Source organism: Cupressus sempervirens, chromosome 5 (genome assembly GCF_028749045.1).
Source record: "Cupressus sempervirens isolate cs-2001-9-10 chromosome 5, ASM2874904v1, whole genome shotgun sequence".
Taxonomy (NCBI): domain Eukaryota; kingdom Viridiplantae; phylum Streptophyta; class Pinopsida; order Cupressales; family Cupressaceae; genus Cupressus; species Cupressus sempervirens.
This window is the reverse complement of record NC_143122.1, coordinates 838,496,329-838,521,677: the sequence shown is the minus strand read 5'-3', so window position 1 is coordinate 838,521,677 and position 25,349 is coordinate 838,496,329. Positions and strand designations below refer to the sequence as shown.

Sequence of the window (25,349 nt, the reverse complement as noted above, 5' to 3'; positions counted from 1 at the left end):
GTTAATTAGAAGTAGTGTTTTGTTGAATGGAAGCAATTTTGGATGTATCTTTGGCAAACTCACTTAGAAGAAACCATTAGCTGCTTGTTGATTATAAGCTAAGTCACAAGGTTCGAGTTCGAGTTCAGGTTTGACAACTATAAAATTCAGTTAAAATTCGACAATAAATTCGCCTATATAAATTAGTTTTTTAAAATATAAATAATAAATTATATATATATATTATCGAACAATATTGCAATTGAAATATGTTAAAAATCTTATTTTATATATTAATATATAATTTTTTTGATTGGTATTATTAGTATTAATTGATAAATGCATTATAATTTTATATTTAGCATTTTAAAATTAAAAGAATCCAATCATTTCTAAACCACTATTTAAGATGTTTAATATCATTTAAATAAAAAATTTAAGACGAGGTTAATCCGAAACATTTTTTATGTTTTCCGTTGAAATATTGAGTATCACTTCACGCGAAATGCAGTTGCAAGACGGAAGTCTGGGCATGCAGCCAAAGTTGAGACTGCAAAGCAAAATATGACTCAAAACAACAGACATCCGTAAGCCGTTTAAATCCAACATTTAAGAAGCCGCAGCTCCTAATCATGGCGGAACTGTTACGGCTGAGCACTGTGAGCACAGGATTGGAATATGTCTGCATGTGTATTGTGTTTGAAACAACATGACAACAGCACCAGTGTCGTGTCTGAAATGACATCACAGCGATAACCAAACTTGCGTGAATCACATCTTGTCTGCTGCGGTATACACATTGGCATAATTTTTTATTTTTAACCTAAAATCGAAATCTTCCGAATTTACTGGCGAATAACAACAATTTTTAAGATTTTTTTAAAGCTCGCCGATTTTCGAATCTCGTGGCCGAAATCCGGCGAACCCTGTGACACAGATTTTAAGTACACCTTGCATGGTTGAATGGCATAAATCATAAGCTTATCTTCAATTATTGCTTGCACATTGATATGCATCGATGGACATTGTTAATGGGATGGTGATAGTTTGAACATCAACATCTAACTTAGGAGATTGCACTAGCTTGGTTGATGTTGATCGCTAAACTAAGTCTAGTAGAGTCCTCTCTTACATTCTAGGAGTAGATTAGATTTCTGAACCCCTAGCCCTCCACAATTGTTTGGTTGCGAGAAGTTAAAGTCATCTTGGTATCCGTCGAATGAACAGTGTAAGTCCCTTTGTAATAACTAGCATAGCACATCACAAAATTGAGTGGAAGTCCACAATAAGAAGGAACCTTGAGGTTGTCTCGTTTGATCATCGTCTACATTGTTTAGCATATGAGCTTCCTTATTCAAGAGAGACTTGGAGATTCAGTGTTTCATCTTGAAATATTAAGTATTCAGTTCTGCATTTTGTTGTGGAACAAAACTCACATCAACAGCTCCCTATGGGTCTATCATTATACTGGACCCATACAGAACCAAGGCCACATTCTGCAATACACAGAGCTTCAAAGAAGAACCCAGTAACATATTTTCAAATAAATCTCTTCTGGTCAATTATTTACACTAAAAACAGTGGATTCTTGTCAAATGTGTGCTACAAGAATACATATCTTTTAGATTTTATAATCATGATGATTAGGAACAACAACTACAACTATTCAGAAAAACTGTAATACTTCGATTTGTTTCACTACCACTGCTAAAAATTACACACAAGCTTGTGTAATGTAAATAAATATCTACTGAAAAACGTCAACATTAGCATCACCGTAAAAAAAATAGACACCAAGAAATAAATCCTTTGATATCTTCAATTCTAAACGTGCATCTTAACAAAATTTCTAGCTGCTTGATTCAACTGTGTTTGATTAAACTATCTAAATGGTTGACTTTATATTTTTTTTAGTCTCTTTAATCTATAAACTCAATTAACTGAAATGGGGATATACCTGTATACTTGTTTCTTCATCATTGATGCGGGAGATCATACGGACACAAGCATTTGCTGCTTGCTTGAACTCACACTTGGACATGCACATGTCCCGAATAATCTTCACAACTCGCTTACGAACACTTACTCCTGTGTCCATAATTCTCTCTGAAACTTTATCGAAATACTGACAAAATTGCAGCAGGAAAGCACATTATTACTTAAACCAGATTCCTTCCCACCAAGAAAAACAAAAGCAATAAATTGTTTTTTAAATTGGTGGAGATGCTAAGTTTAATGTTTACCTGTACAGCTACATCAGGATGAGAGGCTATATGTCGACCAACAAGCTCCATGGCTGCTTCTCGTACAGAAATTGCAGAATCAAGAAATCTGCCCTCCACTGCAGACTTAACGCGTTTATCACCTAATACTCCAGGATCTGCTTCCACAATTGCACTAACCTAAGACATCCAAAGTGAATCAAATCAAGCACGGTCGAGTATCATAAAGGATATATATAGTCACTTTACCAGTTTCACAGTAAATTAACTTACCGCGCGTAATGCCTTGGCACGAGGAGTTGGGGAATTCTCTTTTAAGCTGGCCTGTGACAAATTGAAATGATAGATTATGTCCAAAGGGAAGTTGCATCGAAAAACTATAAAAAATAATTCTGAAAAATCAAATTAAAACTTATAAAGAAAAATATATCAAGGTATATACCAGCAATATATCAAGTATTTTATCAAATCCACGAGCAAGCGGTCTCTGTTGGCCTAATGCTGCTGAGATTTTTGTTATGGCACTCCTAGACAAAGGCAAAGGAGCAACTCCAAAATCTTGTACAGGAGCTTTTGAGGTCCACCTTCCATGGTAGTAGGGAAGCAGCTGTGTTGCATTTGGATCATCTCTATACCACTGACATAGATAAAACCTGCATCGCCCTTGTCCATCTTCCTTTTAATATCGAAGAGGGAAAAAATGAAAATCCACCAAAGAAAAAAGGTGTTACAAAAAATTAACATACCTTCGAGCAAAAGTAGATGTATCATCTGTGGATCCAGCTTCCTGCAGATAGTTTAAAAGAATTTGCTGAAGGATATCAAACCCTGAAATAAGAGGTGAAACTTCAGCTGTTTGCTTTGTACTGTTTTTTGAATTGCCTTCTTTATTTTTTATCGCTCCTTTTAAGTTGGAACTAAGCATAGAAAGCTGCTTCCTGCAGAGGCAACAGTGGCAAAGCCAGCCACGACTCAGCATATCCAATCCCGTCACACCAATGCACTCACCATGAAATGATCGCTTACATCCATCACAATGAATCATAAGCTTTGCAGCTTTTCCTTCTGAACAAATAGCACACTTCTGTTTTTGTGTGCTAGGACCTTCAGACTTATCTTCTACTAATTCTTGCAAAATCCAGAACTTCTCATTACTGCAAGCTACAGCATCATGCTTTAGTCTTGCAGCAATCTGCCCAAGAAGGTCAATTGCCATTCCACGTACAACAACATCTTTACACTTCAATCCCACACTTCCAAAAAGTAAAACACAAAGAACCTGAAGAAAATAAACATATTATCCAATTTGTTGACAAAAAATCATAATGTAAAGTAGCCTGTGCAAGGCATGCAGGTTTGCAATCCATTACCTGCAGTAAAAGTCCAGCAGCTGGATATTCTGGTATATTCAATGTTGTCAGTAAATCTACAACAAGATTCTCAACAACTCCTTTAATGTCTGATCCATCCTGAGCTTTTGGAGAATTCCACCGCTGGAGTACAGTTCCCCAAAAAAGCTTGCAAGCATCAGCTGCAGGTTCAAAACATTTAGCTGCACTATTAGTGTGTTCGGCTGTGTCAGGTTCAGCACTAGCTGTCTCACGTAGTTCAGGTAGAGCACTACTACATTGAACCACCTGAATCAACAAGGCCGTTATCATCTGGATTTGCTTCTGGTCTTCATCTGGTAAATGATAAGCTCTAAGACTACGTTTGGATGACGGCAATTTCCAAAGCAGTTGAAAGATTTCATCCATTATGATGGTTCGGTGCTGGACATATGAGCTGAAAATCTATATTTCCATAATAACTCTCAGTATAAGCAATCCATGTGTAGTTTAGAAAATCAAAATCAAAACAAACACGTCACTCTGCTTTACTCATTACATGCCTAAACAGAGGAAATGCATTACCGCACATACTACGCCAATAGCCTTTAATTGCAATAGCTGTATATTATCAATGGCAAATGTAGCAATGCTTGTTTTGATCAGTTGGAGAACAGAACTGTCAAGCAGGCGCTCAATTAACAGCAGTTCTTTCAAAAGCCCAAGAATACTGCACAATTTCTGAAGCATGGAGGATACTGTACCAGAAGTCCTGCTGAGAAATAGTAATAATACAGACTTCAGTAATATGATTTTTATTAGCAATAGTTTGGTAGGCTAGGACTATAAAATGAATAGCAGGTCTTGGAAGTCAAGAATTTCAAAATCACTTACTTCAAGGAGCTCAACTTCCTATTCAAAACTTTATTCTTGCGACGGCTTCTTTTCCCTGGTCCATACTCAGTATCGTCATCGTCATCATCATCTTCATCAACTTCACAAGAAACCAAAAAGTAACAAAAATCAATTTCAGTATCGGCAAATATCCTTACAATAACTCCACCCCACAGAAATACATGGAAATCATTGAACAAATACAGAAAACTCGAAAAGGACCCAATAAAATGATTATTATAATGACTACACAGATAACCAAGAAAAAATACTTCACTAGCTTAAAATCAGGTGTTATCATATTGATGTATGAACATCAAATATTTTCTGATTCATGGTTAAAGCTAAAACACTTTGTCCTGGAACTGACATCTCATGGAAAATGCCACATTTAAAAAATGTAGATCATGACAAGGAAACGTTTTCTCAAGTAAATTGAGTCATGCCATACAATACATTTAAGAACCAAAGAAAGGAAATTCAAAAGGTGCAAGGAAACAGAAATTTGAACACATCATGCCCTGGTGGAACTGGAATTTGTTAAGATATGGATAAAAAAGTTAGAAACCTAAGTTGTCAATTCTGGTGTGGATCCTGATTTGGTTTTGTCTGTTCCATCCAGAAAGTAGATTTGGTTAAAAAATGAAAAAAATGGATTGTGTTTGACAATATTAAAAAACGTGTAAGAATATAAATAAATATATTAATAATATAAACATTAATAACTTAACATAAAAACAATATTATTGAAGTGCTCCTGCAGTTCTTTCCCCAAACCTCTATTTGTCAACCACTGTTTGCCCAGACATGAAACTTGTGCACTGTATGTTTCTTTCTTTGCAGCAAGAATTCAATGGACTCCTACCCCACCAAACCAGATCCCAAATCCAGTTCGAAACAGACCCAGGTCTGATGGCTTAGCCCATGGATCTAGTATCATAGGTAAAAACCTATGATACTTTGCAACAAGCATTTGGAGGTAAAAACCTACGAATTCTTTGCAGAAAGAATTCATCAGATCCCTAACCCACCAAACCAGATCCCAAATCCAGTTCAAAACAGACCTAGGTCTAATGGCTTCCGCCATGGATTCAGTGTCATAGATAAAAACCTAAGTTGTGCACTCAATTTTTTTTTTTTTTTTTTTTGGGGGGGGGGGTGTGTGTGTGGTGGGGGGGCTTGGTTTGGGTTCATTTTGGTTTCATCCGTAAAAGAAAAAAAATATTTAAATATTTAAAAATATGCTGCAGCAAATAAGTTCATACGCCACTATGCTAATATTAAAGCCACTTAACAAAATACACCACCATATCAATGTTTCAGTTCAAAAACAATAATGTCAACATTACTAATCAGTCATACGTGATCAAATATCATTAAAAATCATCATCCTTGTGCAGTTGCAGATTAGAAGCACAAGTCAGTGCCACTAGCATCAGTACTCTCAGGCCCAGCCTCAAGATCAACTTCAATATCATTAAACATCTCGCGATCACCATCATCAATTACAAGTGCATCAAAGCGGGCTTCCAAGTCCGCAAACTCTGATTCAACATCCCAGGGTTTTGCCTCCCTTTTTTTGTAAGTATGCTCTTTGTCAGTTGTGAACCTCAAGCTTGAATGAACAAAGACCAAGTTATTTGCCTTCTTGGAGTTTGGTCGGCTGTGTTTTATTGAGGTGGATGAAGGAGTATATGTTCCACTTCCTCTCAAATGATGAACTAGCAATCTATCAAGAATTACAAATTTTGAATTATAGAACGAAGATTTTGGATATTTATCAAAAAGAATTTAGAGATTAGAATCTTAAGATTAAAGAACTTACTTGTGATAAAATTTTGATAGGAATGGGTTGCACGTGATGGTACATTTGTCCGTGGAAGTACCACCATTCATGAGCATCAGCATTGTTCTTGTCTTCAAGAGCTTCAAGACCACAATTATCTATGCTTATTAAACTCATAAAATCAAACCTCACTGAAAGTCGTATGTGCTCAGGAAAGAGTCTCTGAAAGGCTTCCTTGTACACTTGAGCACCTTCAAGTTCTCTATATGGGCCAACTCTAGTGGTAATCCCCCTGATGATCGATTGGCTACAGAACCTAGGGCTCAATGCAAAGGCAAGTAGATGAAAAGGGGTAGTCATTTTGTACCATCTCTCTACCATGATTACATGTAGCTCCTTGAAGAACTTTTCATCAAGGTCTTCCTCTCCGATTTATGAAATTTCTAATATCCTCAATCATGGAGTTGATGCCCATCATATACCTCACCCAAGCAAAGCCTATCCATGTCATTGTATAGGATCATGCTTAATATAGGCTCAATGAACTTTAGAAAACAATCAACACAATCCCACCAAGAGTCATCTAGTATCAATGTCTTAATGGTAGCTGCATTGGCACTATTGGATTGCCTCCATATGCTCCAATTAGCACTAATTACCATTCTAGACAATGCCTCTTTAACCTTGACATGGCATCTCAAAACAATAGTGTCGAGGAAAAGCAGGTCTCAGCAATCTATTTTAAGATCGAAACAATAATAAATTTAAATTTAAATTTAAATACATAGAAAGTTTACTAAAGTAAAGTGACTCGATTTCTAAAACGTGCTTAAGTTTTTAACAATTGAACTTACCTTCAAGAGCTCCAATTTTGAGAATTGTCTAAATATGGCTTGCATCATATGGTGGTTCATGACAAACATTTGGATCTCCTATGCCTCTTCATACATTTTTTATCCATTAGTGCCAATTTTTTGCAAAATTAGGTTGGGTGAGTGCAAAGCACAAGGTGTTCAAAAAATGTGTTTGATCCTCAACCAATAAGTCAGCAGCCCTACAATTCTTGTCATTGTGGGTTACTACCTAAATAACATTCTGAGGGGCAACTTGCTCAATGGCTTGAATGATAAAATTTGCAACGAAAAATCGTCAACAATCCACAACTTTCAAAAACATCACACCTCTTGTGGACACTACTCATTAAAGGGCAATTTCTCGCATCTTTCCATCCATCAGATACTATTGCCACAACTGTTCGATCCATGAATCGTTGATGGGCTGCATGGAAGCCTCTACACTACACAACTCTTTATCCAATAAAATGGTGTGTATGTTCTCATCACCAAGGCTCTTGAACTCCTTCAAAGCCTCATTAATTGCTCTCACCATTTGTTCTCAATATGGTCAGCAAACAACATTAAATGACAATCCATTTGCATAAACGGATCTTAGTATGGCTTGATCGACAATGTCTCTAGCTTCATTTTGAAAAAACGTTTCCAAGGGCCTCATCGCTCTCTTAGTTACAACCAGTTGTTGAGGAGAACACATGAACAGATGACTCTTTGTGGGTGGTTCATTGAGAGTGGTAGTTGAAGACATGATGCAGGAGCAATCCTGACTGTAAGAGAAATCTTGCATCACCCAAAAATATTTCCTTTTTGTTTCTTGAATAAGGATTGTCTCAGTGCAGAGTTGTTTCTTTTGGAGGCTTGCTACTTAGTAAGTTGAACATACGAGCTCGAAATGTCCTAATTTCAAAGGTGCATGTTCATCTTGGATATATCAACCTACATGTTCAGGCTCAATGCCTTATAATGAATATTTGTGGAGTTATTACGGATTTTTTATGTGCAAGTTTGCTATAAAAACTTTAGGCTCAGCGTTGAAGGCCTCAAAGGCCCCGAATAGGCTCCGAAATGGGGTCAACTAGAGCTTACGCAAGTTCAGGCTCTGTAGATCACAAGCTAAGGATTCTAAAAAGTGATTATAATAGCCAATTGGAGCAACGACTCAAAAGTTACGGGCTTCCAAAGTTGGGCCGACCAAAATTTTCAAAATTAGTGTCAAATATGTATCAAGCAACTCTATATGTAATTGTAGAGTTTGTCAATCTCATGGGTTAGAGCTTGATGTCTAGAAACTTCCTAGGTGGTGTAAAAATGCCTATATAAGGAATTTTGTACATTGTCTAGGACAGCTCTGGGCGATAGTTTGCAGCTTTATATTGCAAATTATTTTAAGGAAGGCGTCCATTTGTGTTTGCATATTGTATTTCAAAATTCTATAATTTTGCATTTGTGGGGATAATAAGAAGCTTATATTTTGTTATTGCAAATTGTCATTATTTCTTTGTTTCTGTTATGTGTTTGTGGTATTAAGGGGAGCACCCTTCATCAAGACATAGGTGATGTTTTTCCTTCTAGCACTAGGCAACGAATGAGAGAATTTTCCCACCTAGCAACTTTGTTTACTTGCTTTTGTTCATAAATGTATTTGTTCACAATGTGGTTTTTAAGGAGGGCTTTAGGTAGCAATCTGTTTACTCTTGGCTTACCTGTACAAGATTTAAAGCCTTTTTGAGGAATAAAGCACAAATGTGCCTTCACTCTACTATAAGAGCTACTAGATTCCTCTTTGCAATGGCTATAAATCCATGCAAAACCTCCTCCACATAACAATGGTCGAATCATTTTCACATATTTCCATAATGGGGAGCATCTATCAATTTTGAAGTGGGGGTTTCCGACACTAGAACTACTTGCAACCATTCCTTGAAAGTTAAATCTACAAACAAACAAAGCAACAAAATAACAATCAACAAAGATATAAAACTAAAAAAATCATTTAATTTTATAAAAAATGCAAAGAAAAAAAAAACTTTCAGTCACAAACAACAAACAAAATGCATTTTCAATCATATCATTTTGTAAAAATTATTAAAACAAAATGTTACAAACAATAAACAAACAAACAAGGTACCTATAGCTACCCAAAAGACCTCACAATTGCTCCTTTTGATGCCCATGTTTTTGAGTTCTCTATTTATTGACTACCTAGATGCCTACATTTTTGCGGCCTGTGTTTTTGCTTGCCTATGCCTTTAATGCCCTTGTATGTTATGTTTTTGTATGCCTATGTCGTGTATGCCCGCGTTTTTCAATTGAGCCTGTATTTTTCTGTAGATGTCATTTTTTTGTTGAGCCATGTTTTACTGTCGATGTCATTTTTCCTTGCATGAAGGTATTGTATGTTGTGTATTGTAGAATCTCGTGGATATGCAAGTGACTTTAGGTTTAGAAAAGACAAAAACAATATTAAAAAAACTTTAATAAAAGCAAAACCCATGTCACATGAAAGTCGGTCAAACTCATCCAAATTTGTCGAAAATCAAGCAATTTTGTCTCCAACTCGCTTGGACATGTTCAAAGTTGATCAAAGTTGCCTCTCATTCGACCAAGGTCCTACGTGGTGCTTTTACAACAACTTTGCCAGGAAATTAACGATTTTGATTTAAATTCAAACCAAAAGTGAATGTCCAACAAATTGTTACATCCCAATTTTCGACATAATTTAAAATATAGCTATTGAGGTTCACATGAAGTCAGTTGATAGTTAATTTGGTTATAATCCTATGAAATGGTAAGATAGTCGTTATAATTTCAAAATGAAGATAGTCGTTATAATTTCAAAATGAAGATAACAAGCTATTTGATCATTTGTCACGAATTCATGGAATTGAGAAGATGGTTAACGGTTATGATTAATTATGATTAAATAATTTATTATGATAATATAATTTAACTGCAGAGAACTTCCTTGTGGGAAACACATCGAAGGGGTGGAAGCATTGTCAGAAAAGAATTAGGCACAGGAGCATCACCATCGCTAGGTAGATGGGTTGAGAACCTAGCGACTTGAAACAAGATACATCTATGGGACCCACATGAGCTATTTAGATAAATAAATTGAGAAACATAAAATAATTGAGTTAAAATATAATACATACCTTTAGAGATTGTTTATTAATTTTTATCTTATCATTATAATAAACACTTACATACGAACACATAAATATAAAAATGAAATGGCACCAATAAATTATAATAATATAATCTAATGATGTCACCTCATCAATAGACTTATGTGAACGTATATAAGAACGTATTATAATAATAAAAATAAAGTCTATAACTCTTCAACTTCTCCTTAATTATTTTCCCTCTTTATTTCTCTTCTTTTCAAATCGAATTAATGTTTGAATTCAAATGGATTTCTTTCTTTCAAACCGATGGAAGCCGAGAAGTCAGGGCTTGTTCCTTTTATGTGAACCTAGAAAGAAGTCGGATTCATTCTTTTTCCCACTTGGCCACGATTCTATCTTTGCCACCTTATTATATTATAAGGAATCAAAATAGGAGTAGAGGGTATTCGTTTTTTCTTAGAACCCGACTTCCTCTCATTAGTCTCGGCAATAATCTTTTAACCGGCAGGAGCCAAGATATCACGAGTTGTTGATGAAAGCCGTGAGGAGAGAGGGAATCATTATTCTGCAACATCCAATTTCCTGTTGCAGCGATTTACACCCTTACCAATGGATACTTCCGCCTTTGTTACACCAATCCGTGAGCTGAGAGTTCCCTCTAATTATCAAATTTAAACATCCAATACAAGCGGCAGCTTTGCCATTTATATCAGCCATCGAGGAGTAGGCCATCTGCAATTGATATGTCTGCTATTAATGCAATTAGATTATTACTCTACAAGTAACGTCTCAACATAACTCAAGAGGACAAATCTGAGTACGGGATCATCAAATCAATACCAAATACACATCAGGTCATGTTATTTCAATATCATTTTATAACAGCCAGTTAGACTCACAAGATTCTTCTTTCCAAATTACAACATGAGTTTGTTGCATATTTCATGTCCTTTGTTATCAGTCCTCTTCTTTAGACTTTCATAATTAATTAGATACAATCCTTATGGAAGCGTTTTTCCAATTGCAAAAAAATCTGGAATGAAATATACTATCCAATGATATTTTTCAAGTAGTCTTAGAAACATAATCTTTCTGGTCACAGTTGTGTTAAGCATACTAAGCAACGAATCTATGCAGCAAGTTTCAGTATTTATCATAATGATATCTTGTTGAATTTACAGATTGAACTTCTTTATTTTAGCCTTGTTCATGGCAGGTGATAACCAAGTGACCAAAATATGGATTCATAAATCATTACGCCACTGGGTATTAGAATTAAACAATCAATTCTGAAACCTTTAAAGAACATAATCAGGTAACCACGGGTTGTTAAATGCTGGATGCATGTAATCTTCTTGTATAATTGACAGAACCAGTTGTTCTGAGAATTCTGAAAAGCCTGGGACTCACTCGGCTGTGTAGCCAAAGAAATGGGTGATGAGGTGAGAGAAAGGAATCTGCAATAACATGAAATAGTATCAGTTATGACATATCAATGTTTATCATTTTTAATAAGAATTATTTAATAACTCATGCATGATCCTATTAATGTAACTCCTATTGTCGAGTCTAGTGGTGTGATTAGATACCAGGATGCTCAGTAGATGACAGATGATCCAAGTCTAGTTCTGGGTAGGGAGGGCCTTTCTCATTGGAGATTGTGTGGAGAATAAGTTAAAGTCCGAAGTTGGGTGTTAAGCCCCTGACAATGTTTCACCTCTCCCCAAGTTGTCGAACGAACAATAGACAAAGATAAGCTATGCATTCAATTGTTGTCGAAAAACAGGTATTATTACTTTTATGATGTATATGCAAGAAGGTAAGATTGATTGAGTTATATTATCATTGCAATTATTTTTACACCTAGATGCGAAAGATAGATATATGGATTGTTTTCATTTATATGAATATTAAATATGAGCATATTTTCTAATCTTGAGTTATTGCCACAATTAAGCAATCAGAAGGAAAGAAATGATACAATGGTATCTGAAGCCCTAATTGATTCAGTAGTATTTGATGCCCTTAATAATCTAGTGGTAACTAAAGCCCTAATTCATACAATGGTATCTGATGCCCTAAATGATCCAATGGTAATCGATGCCCTAATTAATACCATGGTATGTGATGCCCTAATTTTTATATAGTGTTATTTAATGATAATTGTTATTTGATTTTGATTTAGTAGTATGGGATGGAAGTCGTTATATGATATTGTTATAGTGGTATTTGTGGACTAATCTGGGTGAATGCAGAAGCATCCCTACAATGGTTCTCGATTCAAATTCTGAGGTATGTGGATTTTAATTTCTATAGTAAATTCATTGATGGGGTTTTAAGTTCTTAGTTAAGAAATTTTGTTTAACTATTTTTAACTGTAAATCTCTTTCACATGAACATGACTGATATAACTGTCTTCCTATGAAATGAAGTAATAATTGATTTCCTTGAGTATGTTAGTTGTTAGATTAGACCCTAGAAAAGTGGTTGTTACACAAATCAACTTTTAAATTCAATGCTTGACCAACAATTATGGTAACATAGCCTAAGTTGTTGGTTCAAATTCTAAATCAGATGTCGGTTCATCATTCGGATTTGAAATTCGTCCAAAAGTTTTTGGGGTTGGGTTTGGGTTTGTTTTGGGTTCATTCGTACAAGAAAAAAAAAATTTAATATATATAGGTATGTAATATCCCCCTTTAATAATAAAATTTGCTATTAAATCACAAAAGTGACATCCCTAACTAAAATAGAATGATTATTAATATCTAAATTAGATATAAATTGAAACATTTCCCATCTAAAAATTAATTAGTAAATATGTCATTATAGAATAGGTTAAATAAATACATAGTTAATTGATTATATATAAAAAATTATTATTATTCATTAAGAAATGAATATATATAAACTAAATGAATTATTCTAGTTCCAATGCCAAATCAACATTTAGGTTCAAGATTCGTCCAAACGTTTTTGGGTTGGGTTTGGGTTTGTTTTGGGTTCATTCATACAAGAATTATATATATATATATACATCCCCCTTTAATAATAAAATTTGATATTAAATCACAATAGTGACATAACTAAAATAGAATGATTATTAATATCTCAATTAGATATAAGAACATTTCCCATCTAAAAATAAATTAGTCAATACTTTATTATAGAATAGGTTAATGAATAGTTAATTAATTATATATAACAATAATAATTATTCATTAATAAATGAATATATAAACTAACAAATAAGCAGTTATATACTATCATTATAAATTTATAATCCTTAGACGGTCAACTAACTAGTGGAAGCAATATTAAACTAAGAAAATAATCAATATGCGAACTCCCCATGAAGGGCATCACCAAAGGTCATGAGCCTTAATAAATCGGGGTGGCATATATAAGACACGAAGATCACAAACACAAGGTACCATGATAACTATCGAATGAAAATATATAAACCAAAGATCAATTTGAAAGAGGAGACTCACAACATAATATATTAAATGCAAGGAAGGATATGCTGGAGTATGAAACAACACACATGTATGCGTACAAAAGTGATGACGTGGAGAAAGTCAAACAACATTACTAACCCCTAGAATGAATGTAGCAAACAGGGAGAAGGCATGCATAAGAAGAGTTGATGAAGGATAAAGAGAAATAAAGGAGGTTACGAGTCCAAAGTCAATCCATGTGGATCATTTCTCGGCCACTCAAAAGGAAGCATGATCATACCTGCAACAAGCATAACGTACACAGACCAAGTGACCTTAAGGCAGAGACATGGCAAATAAAAGAGTACTCATTTATGAACGTAAAGCAACAGTTTCCAAGCCAATAAAGGTAAAAACAGTATTATTATGAATGCTGTCATAATTCATATAGAATGTATTATGTATTGGAATTGGATTTATAATTGTGTGATACAAAATATACATTTTCTATTATAATTCATGTAGAATGTTCATATATTGGAATTGCATTTGAGTAATGCAAATATATATTTTTTATTTATGAGATAATTAATATGGTTCCTTATGAGAGGAATGATCAATGATAAATTTAATTGTGTCAGTACATGGGATTAACCCCATGGAGATTGATGGGATCCCTGTCATAGTGGTATGTGAGATGCTATGATCTCCATCTGACCACCATGGCTAGGATTAGTATATAATCTCCATGTGCTAGAATATTCTGATGATGTCAACATATGCATATGTGATTGACCTTGGATAGAGAATGTCCCATCCAGGAGGAATCTTAAGGGGAGCACTCCAGAGAAGACGGTGAAATATCTAAGGGTTATGAAGCCCGATCTAGAGACATCCTTAAGGTTGGGTTAGGATAGAGGGTAGAATAGTATAGTTAGAATTATTATTGTTTAAATTCTAACATCTACATATCCCAAGCTAACCCTATTAGTGGGCACATTACAACATATGCATGTAAAAATATGCTGCAGCAAAGAAGTTGAAACTGTAGTTTCCAGTGCTAGAAACACTTTCACTTGCAGCCATTCTGTGACTTTGAATCTACAAACAAGTTACAAGTGATATTCAATATTACATAATTATCATGGTTCATGCAGAATACCATATACAGTTATACAGATACATATTGCAAAAACAGAAATAGTCTCCTAACCATATTCTAGTTCCTACAAAAATGGTTAACTATTTAATGCAGACATTAAGCAGAATTATAGGAATATGAACAAAAGACATGTAAAGAAGACATATCTTATGAGGTATTTCAAAGTCCAGAATTATGAAAATAAGTTATACACTCACAGGATATATATGTATGTATATGTGTGTGTGTGTGTGTGTGTGTGAGAGAGAGAGAGAGAGAGAAAGAGAGAGAAAGAGAGCATCAAAGATGATTGAAAATGAAATTGTCAGGTCTTGCAAAGGACTGGGCAAGTACTATACGATTTTAATGATTGCATTGGAGTATAGGTGAAAACAGAAAGATATTAAGTTTGCACATGTCAAACATCCGAATTAAAGAAATATTCTTATAGATTGTATAAACTTTATAACCTGCCATCTTCAGAAAACCATCAAGTTTGCTTTGACAATATGTATCAATAAATTTCTAGACAGTATCTATGGACATCAACTCACAGTAAGAAATAGCAATAAACTTTATGTAAAATAGAAGTGCAGAGATCATCTGGGCAGCATGAAGAATGATGTGTAAGTTTGTCTTCAGTGGAAGAAAAATGTTCATTGACCATCACTTCAAAGGCTCATGTAACAGCGCCTTTATTAAGAAATGATGAGTCAGCAATTAGTAAGAACAGAGTTTTATATTAAAAGATGTGTTTTAATGTTATCGTGTGTGCATAACAAACCTGGAAGAATGGTAATCACGCACGTAACCTAGAAGCAAAAAAGACAAAAAACAGTATTAAAAAAAAAATTTAAACCATTTAATGAGGTCAACATTTGCAGGTCATTAACATGACATTCGTTTTGGCACATCATCACCAGCGAATGCCTGGCAAAAATCACTGCAAATTTGACCAGGGTCCATTTTGGCAAATTTGCAGCGAATTCCTCAGGCTCAGACACGAAATGAATTTTCAACAATTTTCATTTGAACGTGACATTGACACAAATCGAATTTTGCATTCCAGTGGGCATGAGCGAATATGGCAACTTAGTATTATAAGCAACATATTTGATGTCTTCATAAATGATTAGTCCTCTTAGCTGATTGTTATCTCCCCTATAATCAATATTCCAAATATAGTTAGCACACAGGAGAAAGTGATATTAATATTAATGTTATATAAATTACTTTTGAGTCAATCCTGACTTCTTAAATCAATTATTATGTCATGAGCAATGTATTTGCTGCCTTCGTACACAATTAGTCCTCATTACTGATCGTTATCTCCACATTAATAAATATTCCAATATGTAATTAGCACACAGGAGAAAGTGATACTAATATAAATGTTATATAAATTACTTTTGAGTCAAGTTGTATAAGGAATTAAATAACTATTTTCATATTTTGAGCAAATTGTATGTATTAAAATATATTTTTATTCTACTTAGCTCAGATCCGTCTTGTGACAACAGTAAGCTACATATTTTATATTTTGAGCAAATTATATTTATTAAGATGTATATATTGCATGTGGATTTGCAGTATGGTTGATTACATCCCTGTTATGCAATGCAGGGTTAATTTATTCTGAGATGTACTAGGTGTTTTTCATTTGGATAAAGTCTTTGTTGGGTGAAGCTGAGTTGAGTACTATGATGCATTTTTGTTTCAAGTTTTGAAGGAAAATAAGGAATGGTATCATTATTACAGAAGATCGTATGAAATGTGTTCTTTTCTTCTCTTGGCTTTGGTACAAAGCTATAGATTCAAAAAAAGGAACCAATGATATGGTATGAAGCAGCCTGATGTATCTATGCGTAGGCAATGAAGGATTAGTGTGAAAGGTGTTTTTCATCTGGTGTTATTGTCGCACTTGGGTTGGTACTCGAATTGAACCTGGTGACTCAGCTGATTGGAGTTAGTGCTTTAGTTGTTTGGAGTTGGTACCTCAAAGAGGGTTGGTGCTCACTTTTGTAATCTGGGTTGGTGCCCACTTCTGTTAAGAAAAGCAATTGTCTGCCATTTTTTTTTACCTGTAAGGGTCTTCCGTGACAAATCTGATGTAGAAGTTTTTATGATTGCTCTCATGATGTTTTGTGGTTTCATGCAATTAGTAGTTTCAAAAGTTCTGCCCACCCTCCCTCAATCTCAAAATTTCACGTGTGCTCTTCGCAATTACTGTGAATACAAATCAAACAGACCACAATTTTCTGAAAAGTAATGTAACAATTCACCCTACTAAAAAGACCAATGTACTCGTCAACATCTCCTTCCCATAAAATGCCACAAGGTCCTTTCCACAGCAGGTGCACCTCAAAAATATAACTCACGACAATGTACCAAAGCTCATATAGATCACATTCCTACTTTTAAAAATTTTGTTCATCAAATCTCATCTACATCATATTCCTCTTTTGAATTTTGTGTACTAAAATTGATTTGGCATTAAAAATTTCATTTAAATTGAAATTGAAAACCAACCAACAGGTGAAATCCAAGTTATGAGTAGAAGCAATATTCCAAAATCCATTGAACTGAACATTTTTTCAATCCCAATGTACTCACCCCTGTAAACATCTGTGTCTCTACCCTTATGTAGCATTCGATAAGAAGGATCATATGCTTTTAATATTTGTTGTCTTGAGAAGTTGATGATCCTGTCAATGATCTGAGAACAAAATCAAAATACAGTCAATATTTATAAATTAAGCTGTACATTTCGCACCTGAACATCATAATTCTTCTGAACTTAATAACGAAAAAAAAAAACTTTAAGGTAATATGATACACCAATTTTCGTTTGTCAACACATAAAAATCCATAATATGTTAAATTGACACTAACAATACATTTTAAAATATCTTATAAATAAAACAAACAACTAGATTTTTTTTTTAAAAAGCATACCTCTTCATTATAAACTTGCTTAGGCATGTGCCTATGCGTCATTATCGCAAGAGCTATGTGAACTGACTCTAATGCAGTCAAGACAATACAAAAGTTATCTGAATCAACCTGCAAAAAAAAATCAACAGCATAAGGCATGTATATAAAAGTGTCTCTATCAAGCCCAAAAACTCTTACCAATATATAACTTTTCCTGATAAAATTTGATGTTTACTAAAATCAAAAAAAGTAAAAATTGCAGCCAGGTTTGGCATATTCAAAATCTTCACCCCTCTCTCCATTTTAAGTGTGCATTCAATCGAGTATCTATTTGTCTTGCCGTGTTATAGTAACAAATACATTGTAACCAGACTTGTTCTCCTTTTTATCAATTTTTAAAAAGAAACTGTTAGTACATCTACAATATCACATGGCTCTAACAAATAAAAGGCGTAATACTCAACTATTTAACATTGACAAAAACAGTTAATGCCTGTATGATATTCATATAACATTGCAACAAAATACAACCATCCTTTCTTTCTTTCTAAGATGCAAATTTGGCATCCAACCTGGTTTCAAAAACCTCTCAGAACATATATGCAGAAACAATTCCAAAAAACTCATATCAATGTTTCATAGGACTTACCAACGAGAAGATGCAACAGCATTTTTTCAAATTTCCAAGAAAAAGGGATGCAAGGGTAATAAAAATTTCCCTAACTGCAGACAGCAGGGGAAGAACTTAAAAAGCAGTTGCTTTTAGCATTTCTCCTTCAAAATTATTCCAAAGTCAAAATAATTTTTGTCCTGGTGATGTTGCATATAAAAACAAAACCTAATTTTGCATCTCAAGAATACTAAACTACCAACTTACAGCATCAGAACCAATTTTCGATGCATTATCACAAATGAGGACAATTTAAAGTTCAATGCCCACACGTGGGTGACATTTGTTACATAATAGCACCAGATATTACAGTAACCATGTACCATGCTACAACTATAAGATTTAATTTGGATTTTACTCTAGACAAGAAAACACAAAGATATCAATGCGGAATGTAGCCATGACCTTCAATCTTGTCTCAAGAGAAAACAAGGCCTGACCAATCCCACCCTATAATTATGTGAGAAATAATCTGATCACAATGCATTATGTGCATGTAATTGCTAAGTTTACATAGTGATGTATATTAATGGTTTGTATCTAGCATATAAATGTGTGGCTTCTAGTACAAAATAAGCAAATAATCAAGTGATAGCCAACCGTTCCCAGCTGAGCTGTCCACAGATTATAGAGAAACTCTAGAATCAGCAAGTATGATGCAACCTATGACGTTTTGTTTCTTCATTAACATTATGTTGCTCATTAGCATCAAAATTCTAGGAGTTCTAGGTCTACCTCTGTTAGTAAGTGTGCAGTATATCCCCTCGGGATTCATCACATGGTTAAACAGCCTCCTGTGAGATCCTTTACTGAGATGGTAACAGTTTCCTATATAGATGCATCTTTTGAGAGCAACAGCCAGCTCAACTTCTCAAAGGGGGTATTGGAGCAGGGTCATAGTTTTGAATCCCCTCAGTTAATGCTGAAAGGGAGATTGTTGGTCAGTGTTCAGCATATCCTCTCGGGATTCGTGGCATGGTTCAACAACCTTCTGTGAGATCCTTAACTAGTATAATATCAGTTTCCTGAATAGCTGCATCTTTGGAGAAACAGCCAGCTCAACCTCTAATTTGGGTCAGCAATGGTCTAGCCTTCTTCATATTTAGGATGCCCACAGAAGCCATTTGATATCCATACTAGGACTGCTACTATAAGAAACAAAATATATTGCATACAGTCTTGTAGTAGTGAATAACAAGAATTTATTGACAATAATAAAGATAAGGATCCTTTCCCATGAGCTAATTAGCAGCATCCAATGGACCTGTTCACAACAACTACAGAGAGCACTGATGGGCATGAATGGATATAGCACATGGCCATATCCCAGACTCGAGCCCTTCCTCATCCACTTCAAGCTTCTACCTTAAGGTATACCATAAAACCTTTTGACAGGCAGATTGTACTTTAAAGATTAAATCAACGAGATTGTAAGCCTTTGCCCAGCTTAAAATCCTCAAAAAACAAATACAATAATATACCCCAGAATGCGATGCCAAAAAGACACTAGGTAAGATAATAGTTGAGATACAAAAGTACATGCAAACCAGGACACTGTTTGAGAGACAAAATCAGATACCCCTTGTCGAGAATGGTAGCTACAATAGAGAGCTGAGTACCTGTTTTTCTGCATATATATAGTTTTTGTCTTTACCATTTTTCCTTCCTGTGAAATCTTCTTTGTTGCTGTTCGAGCCCTCATATTAGAGATGTCATCTCATATTTGTGCTCATGCGTTCTGAGTATATTGCTCAAGATTATATTGTTTGTGCTACCTTATTGGTTGGTGTCTTCTTCGTTTTCACTCATATTCCCGTGACCTTGGTGCATGGCTGTATTGTCGTGAAGTCCATCTCAGCTTATGACATGGTACTATTATTAATCTGGCATCCTCATTACTTTCCGCCTCTCCAGTGGCATCGGCTTTATTTCTGGCATTAGATCAGTTCATTTTGGTCTTCCCCGTCACTATCAATTATTATATGTAGCAGTTCACCTTGGCCTTCACCATCAACATTCATGAAGCCACATCACTTATTCTGTAACTGGCAAGAGAGTAAAGCAGTTTATCTTTATGAGTCTCCCAGCGTACATGGATGATAATTATTCTTTATTGAGTATGTGATATGTTAGTACTGCATATAGATTTTCTGGATCATATTTGATCAGAAAAATGATTATCTTTACGTTTAAGCAGCTTTAGTAATATTCAGAACAGTCCAAATTGGTAGTTTTGGAGTGATTCTTATTGTCTACAGTTTTCAGATTGTTGTTGGATCTGCAAACTTTTATTGTCTATACTTTTCAGATTGTTGTCGGCTCTGCATATAAAGATCAGAGTTATATTTATTCATGTGTATTAAGATTATTATGTTTTATATATATCTGCATTTTGTAATACTGTTGATCAATGTATGATCACCATGTCTGTAGAGGCCGAAAGGAGCTCAGATATTGTAATTTTGTTTTGAAAAACTAAATAAAGGATCTATTTTTGGTGGGCTGGGTTGTTTCCCTCGGTGAGAAGGGATTTTCACAGGGTAATCTCAGGTGTTATAAGTTTGTTCTGCATTATTGTAGTCTCTTCCTTAATTCTGGTTAAAAAATTTGCACCCCTGACAAGGAATATATATTCCACGATTTTGATACACAGTGCAGAAATGTTAGTATTTATTGACACATTGCAGACTTCATTTTACAATATTTTATGACAATCAATGTAAAGTTATTAAGACATGGAATGGGACTTAAATAAATTGATTATAAGGAATCCAGACCTAGTTTTCCTTAGTACAATTTTGTACTCTTCATTAATATCAACTCCCTAGCAGGCTAGTAACATATGATAAATTTATCTCTGTGCCAAACAAGTTTTGAAATCTTTATTTCCTTAAAAACTGAATTGAGATTATAAGTATCAATTCATCTTTAGAGCTAATGGAGGCAATTTTAGAGCAAAGAAACTCTGTTAAATTAAGCATTCTAATTGATTTCATTTCTAGCTTAACTTTGCTTTGTTTCATAGCTTGATTGTACTCCATCCTAGCTTAATTTCACTTCAATTATTAGTTTGAATTTTGCATTCATGCTAGCTTGAATCTCTCATTCTAGGGGTGTTATTGTCACTGATTTGGTCTTAATTCTGAGAGCAATTAATTCCATTTACATACTCATTCCTTAGTTAGAGAGCAATAAGACAGTTTCATGGGTTTTATGCTTAATTTTAATTCATTATATGTGCTAACCCTATGATATAATGTCTTATTGAAGTGTGTTGGTTTTGCAGATACAGGATCCACATTTCACACACACAATTATTGATGAACTTGATGCCAGTGCTACTACAAGAAAGCAAAGAGAAATGTGAGCAACATTGTTTACAACATTAAGCATTATTTGTATCATCCCAATAAGGACTTTCATTTATAAGTAGAAGTCTCTCAAAAAAAATTACAACAGAAATACTTAAGGGAGTTTGGATACAATATTGCTAAGTTAATCATGATACCAATAGAACTAAACTAAATACCTAAAAGCACACTCACATCATCCTCTTCGTCAACAGCTATGTCACGAGCATGCTGTATATGTCGATCAAGCAGATTTAGAAGCCTCACTATACTGTCAACTGGAATCAGATGAAGAATATTTTTTGAATGTGCAGACATAATTTCATTTGAGAGAATTTTGATCTCTGATAGAGGCAACAATGCACCCTCTTCTTCACCTTCATTTTCCCCTGGCATTTCTGTTCTTTCAAAATGACTGTCCAACAGTTCGCAAAGTCCTTCAATGCCACCATCTGCAAATAACATATTGCAAACCTAGAAAGTAATGTAACAAGCAAGAACATAAATAAGAGAAGCATCACTTTTTTTAGTAAAAAAAAATTAGCAAACCTTGAATATCAGTAACTCCCGACTTGCTATCTGCTACATCTCTGCTAGCCTCTTTTCTTCTTATTCTGGATTTCCTTAGAGGTGTAGGTTCTTGCACATCCTGATATGCATGATCATTCTTAATTATAGAAGAAAAGCAGCATTCAACAATTATAATTAATCTTACCATAAGGAAGGCTAAGTAAAATTCCTATAGAATTGCCAAAAGTGTATCTTATTATTCTTTCAGCATCTTTTATTTCAAGAATAGTTTTGAAGCCTCAAACATATTTAAGACCAACGCTATTTTTTGCCCTTAACTTCTTTCTGGTGATAAAAGAAAGAAACGAATGAAGATGTTTTAGTTCTCTTGTCACTTCCTCAAGACTCAAACTATACCACAATAAATATGATCAAAATCTAATGTAGACACTCGAAGATATAATAACAACAATACTAAATTTGGCAAGGTAAACAATAGAGAAGCCTAATACATGCCTGCGATGCTGTAGTGTCTGAAAACATTATAATAGTAGCTATCAATTACCAAATACTGAGCTTTAAAAATCATACCGGGGTAACTCCTCCTGGAGTATTTGATGAAGCCCCCTTAGAAGCACTTTGTGATAGAATTCCACCATGTATATTCTGTGCAGAAGACCTTTTTTCAGAAGACAAATTTCGGAAACCACGCTCCTTAACAGGACCTGTAAACTTGAACAAGTGTGATATTAAATAAGCAAGATATAATAATAAAGAGGAAAAACTGCTCAACTAAGCATATTTTTCATTCAATGATTCCTGCATAAGGCCTTGTATTAGTTTTCTGCAAAATAAACAGTAACAGTACATATTTTCTGAAAAACTAAACTCATAGACAGAATCCATAGAAGTAAGAAGAAATTAAAAAATAGCATCACAAAGCAGTGCTTGGTGCAGTAGCACCTAGGAAATGATCCATGAAGATCCTAGGGTATGTTGTAGGTCTTTTCCATGTTTTCAAATACAGGCCGTAAGCCCTTCTAATATAAGACCTTGATGTAAGTTAACTAAGTCCTAAAGGCCTAATGGAATGCCTAAGGCTTAGCAGTCAAATGTGGTCAAACTGTCAAACATTCCCAAAGTTTGGGGAATAGGTTGTTTTCTTTGCTCTTAGACTTGGGTACCCTTTGCGTCCCTAACTGGCCTGGAGGCAGAGGCGGAGGCGGAGGCAAAGGTGGAGTCTGGTGGGAGTGGAGGTGGTGGCGCGTGGAAGCTGGCCGGAAGCCTTTCGCAGCCAGCCGAATGCGTGCGGAAGCCAAACAATGGCTTCCTGTCACATCCGGCTGACCGAGAATGGTTTCTGGCCAGCTTTTGGACACATCCAAAAGCCTCCAAAGGCATCTGCAAGCAAAAACACACGTAAATGCACTTTTTTCTTTTTTCACTTAAAGCACCAAAAACGCACATGGGTAAAAAGGTTTTTTAACCTCTTTTTTCCTTGAAAACCCTAAAACGGCCCTAAAAGAGGCCACTCAACCACTATTTGTTGCATTTTGTTTGCAGCTCCTCTCTTTTCTCATTTGCTATGAATTTTGGCATTTTGAAGGCAAGGTGATTATTTTCGAAGAGGATCATTCATAGAGCAAGAGATAGCTTCCAAAAATGAGTTTTAAGCAACTAAGGTAAGCATTTAATCACATTCTTGAGTTCTTTTGAAATTTTGGATGAACTTTTAAGTTTTTTTTGTTTTGTTTTTTTTAAAGTAAAGCAAAATGTTTAGCTATCTATTTTAGTAGTTTTCTATCTTTTTTTGCACTTATATGCATGATGTTCATAGTTTTTTTTAGATTAAATCTATTTCGTTTCTTATTATAGGCATATCAAGAAATTTTATTGTATTGTGGAAAAATGGCCACCACCAATAGTCAAAGTTCAATGGGCCAAGCAGCTGATAGTTTTAAAATTGATGTAGCATCTCCTTTATGGAGACACACCACAAGAATCTCACAAGTTTCTGTAGGTGGCTCCTATATTTGGAAGTGTAATTATTGTCAAAGAAACAAAGGCAAACCATTTAATAGTTCTTAACCGAGTCAAACTTCATTTTATGGGCCCTGCTCGTAAAGAATTTTCAATGTGCAAAGGCACACAGATGGGAAGCAGTTGTCTAATGCACAAATAGCTTCATTTGTAAAAGAACAAGATGTTGTTGATAAATTGATAAAAGATCAAAACAAAGTTTTTATCAACCTCCATCTTCAAAAAAAAAATGCAATTACCCTGGGAGCCAATTGTATCCTTCAAACACCCATTCTTGCAAGTACCTATACCACAAGTGGAAAAGGAAGAAGTAGAAACTATTGGCCACAAAAAAGGTCCATTGGACACTGCATTCTAAATGAACGCAAGAGAGCTCGTTGATCAAGTCATTGCACGATCTCTCTATGCCAAAGGTCTTCCTTTGAATTTGGTGAGATCACCATATTGGAAGGAAATGGCGGCAGCCATAAATAAAGCACTGGCTGATTACACAAGTCTTGGATATTGAAAGGTGCATGCTACTTAATTGACAAAAGAGAGGGTTTGGGTAGAGAGAGCTATTCAGCCAATTAGAAATTCATGCAAAACTTCAGGTGTTTCTATTGTTTCGGATGGATGGAAAGATATGAGAAATTGGCTATTGATTAATGTGATTGTAGTGTCATCCAAAGGGGCAATATTCTTTAAGGCAGATGATTGTGAAAGGGAAGTGAGAGATTCACAATTCATTTCCAAAATTCTCATTGAAGCCATAGAGATCGTGGGTAGTGAGAATGCAGTTAAAGTAATTATAGATAATGCAAAAAATTGCTGGGGTGTAGGTGCTTTTGTTGAGGGTCGGTATGACCATTGTTTTTGGACACCATATACCATACACTCCCTAAACTTGGTCATGCAACAAATTGGTACCCAACAAGATTGGGTGAAGCATATATACCAAGAGGAAAAGGAGATAAAAAAAAGTTTGTGACGAATCACCACATGTCACAATCCATATTTGGATCATTCTCCAATTTGGAGTTGTTAGAGGTAAATTGGAATTGCAAATTTGTAATTAGTAAATAGTAAAT

The 25,349-nt window shown here is 34.8% G+C and overlaps 1 protein-coding gene across 2 annotated transcripts in view; it reads right to left on the bottom strand.

The window, feature by feature from the left end:
- EMB2773 (PHD finger family protein) overlaps positions 1-25,349 on the bottom strand; it is a 185,778-nt gene that overhangs the window by 117,947 nt on the left and 42,482 nt on the right. Inside the window, exons 3-15 of one of the 2 annotated variants that reach the window (XM_089832698.1) lie at positions 22,831-22,964; positions 22,279-22,378; positions 21,925-22,181; positions 17,731-17,838; positions 17,389-17,491; positions 4,424-4,523; positions 4,115-4,304; positions 3,572-3,994; positions 2,948-3,480; positions 2,644-2,854; positions 2,475-2,525; positions 2,223-2,381; positions 1,937-2,104 (exon numbers count right to left, since the gene is read on the bottom strand). In XM_089832698.1, coding sequence (XP_089688824.1) covers positions 1,937-2,104; positions 2,223-2,381; positions 2,475-2,525; positions 2,644-2,854; positions 2,948-3,480; positions 3,572-3,994; positions 4,115-4,304; positions 4,424-4,523; positions 17,389-17,491; positions 17,731-17,838; positions 21,925-22,181; positions 22,279-22,378; positions 22,831-22,964 — 2,537 coding nt within the window. Of the gene's footprint in view, positions 1-1,936; positions 2,105-2,222; positions 2,382-2,474; positions 2,526-2,643; positions 2,855-2,947; positions 3,481-3,571; positions 3,995-4,114; positions 4,305-4,423; positions 4,524-17,388; positions 17,492-17,730; positions 17,839-21,924; positions 22,182-22,278; positions 22,379-22,830; positions 22,972-25,349 lie in introns of both variants that reach the window. The other variant, XM_089832699.1, reaches the window with a different exon arrangement.